This window comes from Propithecus coquereli, unplaced genomic scaffold, assembly GCF_000956105.1.
Source record: "Propithecus coquereli isolate 6110/MARCELLA unplaced genomic scaffold, Pcoq_1.0 Scaffold340, whole genome shotgun sequence".
In the NCBI taxonomy this organism is placed as follows: Eukaryota; Metazoa; Chordata; class Mammalia; order Primates; family Indriidae; genus Propithecus; species Propithecus coquereli.
This window is the reverse complement of record NW_012149064.1, coordinates 1,682,992-1,694,346: the sequence shown is the minus strand read 5'-3', so window position 1 is coordinate 1,694,346 and position 11,355 is coordinate 1,682,992. Positions and strand designations below refer to the sequence as shown.

Below are 11,355 nucleotides of genomic sequence, written 5' to 3'. Positions count from 1 at the left end.
TAGACCAATGTGCCATGCTATAAAATGTATTCCTTAACTGTGGATCCCACGCAAAGTCTGAAAAACATGCTCCTAGAGGGAAAAAGAAAAACAATATTATTGTACTTAATGTTTATTTTCCATGTTCTACTCCTAACTCTAAGCTGATTTTAGTTCAAGTACAGAAATATCAAGACAGATCTAAGAAACGGTGTCACTGAATCCTAAAGTGATGAGGCAAAGCCCAAGTGAGGAAGGGGATGAGCCCAGGGCCCTCACTCCACTCCTGCCGAGATCCTATCATGGAGCTGGGGACAAAGGATGGGCCGAAGAAGTTTGCACAGCTTTCCTCCGGCTGTCCTGAGGCGGGGGAAAGAACTTGTAGCCACTCCTGTCACAGAAGAATGAAAACCTTCCTCACAGAGTCAAGACTGAGCATTGAGGGCTAAGGAAGTGAGGGATGAAGGACAGAACTCAGGCTCGGCCCTGGGGTCCTGCGGCAGTGTCTAGGTAAAAGGAAAGCCAGGGAAGGGTGACCCCAATCTCACTGATCACAGGGCCTGACGCCCCCAGAACCAGAAGAGAACCAGTGAGCATCAAGGGTCCCACCTCAGAGTCAGTGAGGTGATTTACTCAGCTTCTCAAGTCCAGGTACCCCGCACCTCTAATGCTCTGTGAGGAAATGGAGGTCCGGGAAGCCGACACCACCCTTGCGCGATGCTCTGGGACAGGGAGCCCCATCTTGTATATCTCCCTGGAAGAAAGGACCAATGGAGGACTGGCAGAAGAAAAAGACCAGCAGCTGTCCTGTTAGCTTTAGACTCAGCAAACGCAAGGGACTCACCCCAGAGAGCCTCCCAAGTTACAAACGAGCAAATTAACAAGGAAGTCAGACAGTGACAACCCCAGCAAAGCTCAGGGGCGGTTCCATTTGCCATTCACAGAGGCGGGGCGTGGGTGGGGGCTGGGGGTGTCAGACACACACCAAACACAGAAAAACAGAGGACACTCACTCACTGGGCTTTTTAAACTCTTGCAGTAAGAGTGCAAACACAGGTGGCAGTGCCCGACAAGAGGTCCGAAATAACAGGTGTTCCCCAGGCCCCAAGACGGAAACGAGCAGCCACTTGGGGAAAGCCTTGCAAAGGAGGTCGGCGGCCGAGGAGGGTGATTTGAAGCAGTGAGAGGTCGGGGCTGCCCCTGGGCGCCAGATCCCAGGCGCTACTCGCCGGAGAGGCCCCTACCCTCCCTGGGGCAGGACAGAGCTCGCGCCCCCGCGTGGCGAGGACGCTGGGGAGGCGCCCGAACAGCCTGGCAGGACCTCGGGTTCGGTTACCGCCGATCTGGGGTCTGCGAAACGCTGCCGTGAGTTCCGCAGTGGCGCCCGGGACCGAAGTGTCTCCAGTGCAGACGCGGAGACACGAGGAAGTGGCGGGGGCGCCTCAACCCCGACCCTGACCCCACGGAGTCCGAACCCGCGGGGACTATGACGACGAGGAAGCAGCGACCAGGTCTCGCAGCCCCCATCACCAAAGCCCGCACCCCAGACTTGCCGGCTCCCCACACTGGTCCCCGGCCCTAACCAAGGTCCGCGCCATCGGGGCTCCCTCCTCTGGCCGCCGCGCCGGGGCAGCAGTGTCCATAAACCACCGGTCACGTGGCCCCGGTGCCCGCGGCCCCAGGGGACCCGGGCAGACAGGAGGCTGCGCGCCCTCCGCGGGACCGGCTGGGCGTCCCCTGCAGCTGCCGTGCTCCCGCTCGCCCACAAGGCAGCCGGCCAGCCTGGCTCGGCTGGGGTGCGCAGCAGCAAAGGACGGCCCCGCACTTACATCGCATTGCTATATCCTCATACGTTTATATATGATTATTTTGCGTTACTTACTTACCAGAAAGTAAGTTCCATGAAAGCAGAGGAATTCCTTTTATATTAAGAACGTTAGTCGATCCTTAACCCTGCCTGTGTTACACAGAGCATTCATTCAATACATGCGCGTGTTGAATAAAGGAATGTCTGAAAGCGTTTATGTAGACTAACAGTATGAATTTTAAGGCTTGCTGAGGTCACACTTTTCCTCACTGAGCTTATTCACTTCCAGCTTTTTTTTAAAGTTGTGTAATATGATTTAATATACAAATACATTTGAAATTATTAAAACAAGCTAAATAACATATCCATCACCTTACAAAGTTACCATTTTTTGAGAAAACTTCATATCTACTCTCATAAAATTTCTAGCATTTGATTTAAAGTGAGAGACATGCAACTCTTCCTTTCACATGAACAGTTAGAAGCCATTGTAGGGTTATCAGCTGGCTCCAAAACACTCGTCTCCAGCCTATTTGACCACACTTTCTAATTCTGAAAACATTTTGATCGCAAGCTACTTTTTATTTATTTTCCATTGGGTTGTTGTTAAAACATATAATCTTGTTCTACCATGACTAATATACATATATTGTGTTAATTCATTTTATATTAGTAATTGCTTTTTTTTGTTTGTTTGTTTGTTTGTTTTGAGACAGAGTCTCACTCTGTTGCTCTGGCTAGAGTGAGTGCTGTGGCGTTAGCCTAGCTCACAGCAACCTCAAACTCTTGGGCTCAAACGATCCTCCTGCCTCAGCCTCCCAAGTAGCTGGGACTACAGGCATGCGCCACCATGCCCAGCTAATTTTTTCTATATATATTTTTAGTTGTCCAGATAATTTCTTTCTATTTTTTTTAGTAGAGACGGGGTCTCGCTCTTGCTCAGGCTGGTCTCCAACTCCTGAGCTCAAACAATCTGCCCACCTCGGCCTCGCAGAGTGCTAGGATTACAGGCGTGAGCCACCACGCCTAGCCTCTTGTTTTAATATATTGTATTAATGAGTACAATATAATTTTTAAAAATTTTGAGGACGATAACACATGAAAATGAGTAAAAGCATAAATTCTAATATTTTAAACACCCCAGACTACCTTTCAGTGCATTCCAGTGTTGGATTCACCCAAATATGGAGAGCATTGCAGGACTACTGCTGAATTCCATTTAAACAATCAAGAAGGGTTCAGTGATCAACTGAAAATATAAACAAACTCAGGAAGCTTAAACATTCACCAGTTAGAACAAGAGTTCAGGAGTTCTGGTCCCTAATCAAGTTCTTCATCTAGCACCCACACTGCCTTCTCAGGGCTGCCTGCATGTCCTTATTCCGCAGACTGTAGATGATGGGGTTCAGGGTCGGGGGAACCACTGTGTAGAACACTGACAGGAAAACATCCAAAACTGAAGGGGAATTTGAAATTGGCTTAACATAGGCAATGCTACCAGATATCATAAAGAGTGCCACAACCACAAGGTGTGGAACGCAGGTACAAAATGTTTTTGATCTGCCCTCCTTAGATGGAATCCTCATGATGACAGAAAAAATGTACATGTAAGAGAGAGTAATTGAAACAAAGCAGATTATCACAAGACTTGTACCCAAAACTGTGATTCCAATCTCAATGATAATTACTTTGGAGTCTACCAGGCTCAGGAGCTGTGGAATATTACAGAAAAATTGATGTACTCTATTGGGCCCACAGAATGGTAATGAGAATGTTGCTGTCACATGCATGAGTCCACAGATCACTCCGCTGAGCCATGACATGGCCATCATCTTCACACAAGCCCTCAGATTTACGATGACCTCATAACGTAAGGGCTGGCAGATGGCCACATAGCGATCATAGGACATCACTGTAAGGATGGCTACCTCAGTAGTTGCCAAGTCCATGAAAAAGAAGGCTTGCAGAGCACACCCAAAGAAAGAAATGGAGGTGTCATGAGTCAAGGAACTGACAATAGATTTGGGAACTGTGACAGAGATGTAGCAAAAATCTAAGAAAGACAAGTTCCTCAAAAAGAAATACATTGGAGTTTGGAGGTGAACATCCAGAGCGGTAAGCATGATGATTAGGAGATTCCCTGTGAGAGCTGCCAGGTAAACTAGTGAAAATATAGCAGCATGTACGCTCTGCATCTCCCAGGAGTGTGAAAATCCCATAAGGAGAAATTCAGCAACTTCAGTTCTGTTATCATCATTTATGGTCATTCCATTTCCTCCTAAGGAGAGAGAAGAGTGGATTATAGACATATCAAGTATGGCTAGACCAAATGATATTTCTTAAGCAACTGAATTTGTGATAATTAAACAAAAAATTACTCATATGCATCTATGGATATTATATTTCTAAAGCTAAATCTCAATGACACAGCCTAACGCTTTATACAGAGCATATTCTCAACACATGCATCCTGGTATGTGAGGCGTATGGAAGAGGTACAAAAAAATGCAAAATAAAAAGGAATAATGAATGACAACAGTGAAATAATCAACAAAGAATATACATAGTATTGATAGAAGTATACATACTTGGGAAAAATGACTATTAGTATTATTCTCATATATTCAACATACATATTTATATTGAGGCATATTATTTGCTCCTTATGTGTTAAAGTATAGCATTGCAAATGTTTTGTCATAGTTCTCCTCAGTTTTGGTTAAAACAAAAGCAAAGTCCTACAGGTAATCTGAATAAGACTCTTTATTTCATAAATATCCAGTGAGATTATAGTCACAACCTTTCAAAAAATATCAGGAGACACTTGTTAAACACCTCACTTAATAGGCATAATGATAGACTCTTAGGGTAAAATGTTTCTTAAAAAGCCTTCTTGAATTCAAAACTTAATCAAATACAAAACCTAGTAAAGTAAGATACTATGTGGAGTCTGACATTATAAACAATAATACAACTGATAAGAAATACTGATAATGTAGTGCATCAGGAAAAGAGATTGGTCTTACTTTGTGATTTTACAGAAGAGTAGTAGAGAACCATTATCTCAGCAAGGTCGTGAGAAGTATTTTACCAAATGATTTTTAGATTGTAGTTTTTGAAGAGAGCCACACAGTAAAAAGCAGAGGGACAAAAGTATTTATGGTATGATTGTGATAGGGATATGGATACAGATTAGCTAGAAAATGTGCATTGAGGTCAGTCCAATCTTTTTGCTGGTCTTCAGAGTTCATCTTTAGTGTTGAGATAAAAAAATAGTATATTGAGTATGTATTAAGTGCATGGAAAAATGCTGAGTAATTTCTACAGTAATCTTTCATAGCATCTGTCACTCATTTTATATGTTTTCTTAAATTTTGGTTTGTTTTGCTGTAGTATAGTAAAATGCTATCTAAGTTTAGCTCCTAGACTTCTACAGTGTGTCAAGCAAACTCTGAAATGGATTTTTCCCTTATTAATTTATGTAGCAATAATTTATACACAACAAACTGTACCAATTCAAAGTTTGCAATTCAAGAAGTTTTGACAGTTGTATATGCCTATGAAACCGCCACCACAATCAGGGCGTATTATTTTCATTATATACAAAAGATTTCTTGCATTTTTTGTTATATAATCTCTCTCTCTCTCTCTCTCTCTCTCTCTCTCTCTCTCTCTCTCTCTCTCTGCCAGTTCTCACTCTAGGCCATCATTGATTTCCTTGTCTTTCTAAGGAAGGTCAACGATTAAGGAAGGGAAAGAAAACCAAGAAGGAATGAACTGAGTGTCTCTCTCCTGGAAAATCCTATATTTCTACTAGTTCTAGCTTCCTCACATTGGTTGCCTACACAGCCTGTTGTTGGAGGGACAGATGCAAACAAATGGAAAGAAAAATGTTTGCTGTTACCAAGCATAGGAATTAGCCTCCTTTGGGGAGTCTGTTTTGACTATATTCTCACATATTGAATATACATGTTTATATTAAAGCATATTGTTTGTTCCTTATGTGCTGAAGTATACCAACACTGCCTAATGTCTCTTCTATTCAAAAAAATTTAAGTGGATTATATAGTGATACTGATCAAAAGAGCAGATATTAAAGGACCATAATGTAAGGACTACTATGCAGAGTAGAGGAACAGCATTGGAACTGCCCGATTGATTATGAATTTTTAAAAATTTAGTCAATGCAAACATTTCAAAATGTGTACAGAACATCCCTTTGATTTAACACACACACCCTCCCATACACAGATCCCAAAACTGCCACCCATGAAAGGAAATACAGACTCATCCAACCCCACCACACACTGGGACTCATTAAGAAAACTCTCCCTTTTCTTTCACATGCTTTCATGCATATGCACTGCTCACTCTCAGATCCTAAACCACTATCACCCAAATAAAAGAAACGGGCATTTAGTCTAAAATTTATGGTACTTGATCTGTACATTAGCTAACAACCTGGTAAACAAATCCATAAGTGCAACCTATTAATTGAAAAATAAATAACCTTTCTAAGGTTTTCCAAAGTTACAGTATTGTACTTACTGCATGATGTGGGCTGATTTCTGCTGAACTGGGTCATTGAGCAACTTCAGTTATTCAAAATTTCAAATTCCTATTTCTTTGTCCCAGAAGAAACCTCAGTTTATCTGAAGATACATCAGATCAAATTGAAAAATGCCCTAATCTCACAATGTGGCTACAGCTCTTAAGTTGAGATGGCAAATATCTTTGTCTTCTCCCTGATCCAGAAATATAAACCTGATGAATACCACATCTGGTTTTCCTTTTGCTATGATTCAGTCTTTGTAATGAAATGGCGATTAATAACTGAGATATAATAAGAGAAGCTTTTTATAATTCTGAGGTCTCTGGAAATAAGATCCCTTGTATTTTAAATACATCCTTTGGGAACAAGAAGCAAAGCAGAGCTTTGATTAATTCCAGTGGCTACCAATAAAGAAAAGGCTCCTTTTTGGAGGATGTAGGATAAAAGAATTGGAATTAATTGAATAATAATCTTCCACACACCCAGAGACTCAATTAGATAGAACACTTATGCTGAGAGTGAAAGAAGTGGTCAATAATTACACTTGGACAACAGGCCTAAACCCAAACTGAGATTCTGGAACTAGATTTCTATTTTTAATATTTGCATTCTAATATTCTTCCCTAATGGGCATACTGTTACACCTTTCATGCCCTTCCTATCCCAAGTCAATTTAGTATATGAACACTAAATTTTTAACTGGAAAAACAATCTGTTACTCCTGTCTTAAGACCTTCCTGGGCACTGCATTGATAGCAAAGATAAAACATGCTGGCATGGCCTCAGTGCCTGACTCTTATCCAGCTCTGTGGCATTTGATGCTACTCCTCACTCCTACATGGATTGAGTGGCCATTGGATTGCCTCTTTTGTGGAGTGCTGTTCAAATATTGCCTCATTTAAAATTGGGTTTATTTTATTAGTATGCAGGAACTATTTTTATATTGTGAATGCTAATTCCTTGTTGATAAAATTAGTTGTAGATATCTTTTTCTGTTGGTAGTTTGACATTTCTCTTTATGGTATCTCTGATAAATAGAAATTGTTAATTTTAATGTAGTTTTTCTATGAATTCATCACTTTTGAGAACTTGGTTTAGTTTCTTATTTTTCTTATGTTGTTTAAGAAATTCTTCCATAAGAATAACATCAACAAGATGGGAGAATGGAACTTTCCAACTCTCATCTCATGGAGACATCAATTCAAACAACTATTTATGCATAAAAATACCTTCACAAGAGCTAAGGAAACCAGATGAGACACTGCAGCACCTGGGTGTAGCATGGAAGTATTTTTAAAAGATGCGATAAGGATCATAGAAAGGATAGTTCCAGATTACCTGCATCACCCCATTCCCAACCCCAGGTAGCAATATGTGGACAGAAATAACATCCGTGTAGGAAAAGAAAAGTAAAGTGAGCAACAGTTTGCTTCAGACCCCAACACCAGGCCCACCCTAGTAAAACCCAGCACCATGGCAGCCTCTGTGGCCCTAGTTTCAGGCTGCCCAGGCGAACTCAGTCTCCAGGCCTGCCCTACTGTCAAGACAGCCCCATTGACCCTAGGCTTCAGACTGCCCCCTGCACGAGGCCAGCCCCCACAGTCATAGGATTTAGGCCTTGCCCCATAAACAGACTGGCCAATCACCTGTAGTCACTGGCCCAGCACCCATAGACCCAGCCTCCAGGCCCACCTCAGTGCCAGGGTAGCCCCAACAGACACAGGCTACAGACCTGCCTGAGACTCCAAGCTTGTCCTACCACCAAACCAGTGTCATTGACCCCAGACTTCAGACTGCTCCAGTGCCAGTCCAGACCCTGTGGCCCCAGGGTTCAATCCCATCCCAGTGCCACACGGCACCTAAAGACTCAGTCTCCAGGCAGTCAGCCATGGCCTCACCCACCATGGCAGCACCAGCAGACCTTGTATCCAGGCTGGCCCCCACAGATATAGGCTGTAGGCCCACCTAGTGCCAGGCCAACATGTGTGAAACTAGCATCCACTTCTATCCAAGTGCCATGTCATCATCAACAAATACCAGTGCCAGGCTGGCCCCTGTGGTCAGAGGCTACAGGGCTACCCAGTGCCAGGCTGGCCTCTGTGGCACAAAACCCCAGACAAGCCAGGGTCCAGGTCTACTCTAGCAGACCCATCACGGTAGGGCCCAGCACCAGGCCAGCCCTCACAGTTAAAGCCTCCAGACCAGCACCTATATACTCAGCCTCCAGACTGACCCCATGGACCCAGGCTCATGGACCCTGTGAGCTCAGGACCCAGCAGACTCAAGATCATAGTAATATATGTATGGTAAGACATAGACTTAACACATTAAATGTAAATGGCTGTAATTATTAGGGAAAGATTGTAAAAACATACACAGATCTGGGATATAAGGGATCAAAATAAGTAATACTATACTCCCAACTACTTGGGAGGCTGAGGCAGAAGGATCTTTTGAACCCAAGAGTTTGAGGCTGCAGTGAGTTATGATCACACCACTGCACTCCAGCCTGGGCAACAGAGACTCTGTCTCAAAAATAAATAAAAAATAAAATAAAATGATAAATTAAAATAAAATAAAAGAGTGATATATACATATAATGGAATGCTATTTAGCCTTAGAAAAACAGGAAATTCTGTCATTTGCAACAATTGGATGAACTTAGAGGACATTGTCTTGAGTGAAATATGCCAGACACAGAGAGACAAATACCACATGATTTCACTTATATGTGGAATATAAAAAAGTGCGATTCCTACAAGTAGGGAGTAGAATGCTGGTCACCGGAGGCTGGAGGGGGGTGGGAGACAGGAAAAGGACGCAGAGTTTCAGTTAGATGGGAAGAGTAGGAGCTTCTTGTGATTTACTGCACAGCATGGTTACTATAGTTAATGATGAATATTTCAAAATATACAATTTGGAATTAAATTTTTAAAATTAATTTTCAAAAGAGAGGATTTAAATGTTTTAGATTTTAAATGTCGTCACCACCAAGAAATGATGAATATTGGAGGTGACAGGTATGTTACTCAGCCTGATTAATCATTTACTAGGTTGAATTCTGACTCTTACTTGACAACAAATGTTCACGGTTGGTGACAAACAGCTAAAGTCACTCAGTGCAGAAAATCAGTGCTGAGATTTCTGTCCACCTCCTTTGAATTCTAAATGACTTTTCAGGGAACAGTGGTCACAATTTCTCTGCTGTCTTCTCAGAAACACAATATATACAAGGTAAGGCACTTGTGGACAGTGGAATGGATTTTTAGGAGTACTTTTTCCCCCAAAAGGTAGCATAGTTATATCAAAGTTAAAAACTGAAGCATCTTTATATTATGTTATACATTTTAAAGAGATAAATCATAATAATAATAGCATATCTACTTTTTTGAATAACGTACTGTGTCAGGTACGATATAAATTTTTAATAGCATTATTGAAGATGATTTTGGAAAAACATTATGATACATGTAAGATTATATTTTCCATTTTATCAGTAAGGAAAAAGATGCTCGGAGTCGTCAAATGAATACAATTGCATCATACAGAATGTGTATTGTCTGCCCACAAAATCTAACCAACCGAAATACAGGCTCTTTCCTAGTCATTCCATTACCGATTTAGCAGCATACTTTTATGTGATCATAGCAATGCACTTGGTTTTGCCAAAAAAAAGGGGGGGGGCAAAAACATAGAAGATGGGTCATTAATTTTCTTTTTGTTTTTTTTTTTACAAGATTTATCCAAAATAGTATCTAATGACTTACTAGGACTTCAGACAATGTTATTATTAACCCAGAATACAGTCATTAGGTCCTGAGGATTTAACTAGATCTTGGTTATTGAAATTGAACTTTTGCATTTGATGGTGGTTTCTCACGCTTCGACATATGACCAATTTTGGTCCTCAAACTTTACTAAAATCTTTAAAACAGAATTACATTAATCATCACTGCTTCCCTGATTTTTGAAGTAACCTTTTCTATTCTTTTTAATTTTAGAATATTAAGAGGTTACAAATGTTTTTCTTACATGGCTTCAGTCAGGGCTATAAATGTGCCCGTCACCTGAAAGTGGTCATTGTATCTGTTAGGTGGGTTTATACCCCTCCTCTCCTCCCCTCTTCCCCCTGCTTGATAGCCAATGACTTTTACTTCCCTCTTTGAACTTCTGTGCCCATCGCTTAGTTCCAATTAATTAGAGAGCGCATGTGGTACTTGTTTTTTCATTCTTGAGATACTTCACTTAGGATGATGGTGTCCAATTCCATCTAAATTGTTGCAAAAGGCATTAATTCATCCTTTTCTAATGCTGAGTAGAACTCCATGGTATACATATACCACATTTTGTTAATCCACTTATGAATTGATGGGCACTTCAGTTGATCCCACATCTTAGCAATTCTGAATTGTGCTACAGTAAACATTCTAGTGCAGGTGTCTTTTTGATAAAATCACTTCTTTTCCTTTGTGTAAATAACCAGTAGTGGGATTACTGGATCAAATTGTAGGCCTGCATTTATTTCTTTGAGGAATCTCCATACTGTTTTCCACAGAGGTTGTACTAGTTTGCAGTCCCATTAACAGTATATAAGTGTTCCTTTCTCTCTTCATCCATACCAGCATCTACTGTTTTTGGACTTTTTGATAAAAACCATTCTACCATGGGTAAAATGATACTTCACTGAGGGTTTAATTAGCATTCCCCTGATGAATAGTGATGTTGGGAATTTTTTAATATGTTTGTTGGCTGTTTCTCTACCTTCTTTTGAAAAGCCTCCGTTCCCATATTTTGCTCACTTTTTAATGGGGTTGTTTTTTTCTTGCTAATTTGTTAGAGTTACATGTAGATTCTGTATATTATCCCTCTATTGGATGTGTAGATTGTGGCTATTTTCTCCCATTCTGTAGATTGTCTAGTTGCTCTGCTGATTATTTCCTTAGCTGTGCAGAAGCTTTTTAATTTAATTAAGTCCCACTGGTTTTTTTTTCTTTTATTTCAGCATATTATGGGGGTA

At 41.3% G+C, this 11,355-nt stretch overlaps 1 protein-coding gene across 1 annotated transcript; it reads right to left on the bottom strand.

Annotated features, from left to right (window-relative positions):
* Window positions 1–1,219: 1,219 nt before the first annotated feature.
* On the bottom strand, window positions 1,220–6,371 carry LOC105815626 (putative olfactory receptor 14L1). Its single transcript, XM_012650822.1, has 3 exons — window positions 6,335–6,371; window positions 3,135–4,064; window positions 1,220–1,803 (listed from the first exon to the last, which is right to left on the bottom strand). Exons 1-3 carry the CDS (start codon window positions 6,369–6,371, stop codon window positions 1,220–1,222), a joined length of 1,551 nt encoding a protein of 516 aa, XP_012506276.1.
* Between the last annotated feature and the right edge of the window lie 4,984 nt (window positions 6,372–11,355).

What these genes read in the sequence shown, in the direction of transcription:
- LOC105815626 (XM_012650822.1), bottom strand. Translation starts at nt 6,371, where the DNA reads ATGACCCAGTTCAGCAGAAATCAGCCCACATCATGCA. An exon ending in AAATCAGCCCACATCATGCA is followed by an intron (nt 4,065 to 6,334) that starts GTAAGTACAATA and finishes CTCTCTCCTTAG; the next exon opens with GAGGAAATGGAATGACCATA. An exon ending in GGCAGCCCTGAGAAGGCAGT is followed by an intron (nt 1,804 to 3,134) that starts GTGGGTGCTAGA and finishes ATGCGATGTAAG; the next exon opens with TGCGGGGCCGTCCTTTGCTG.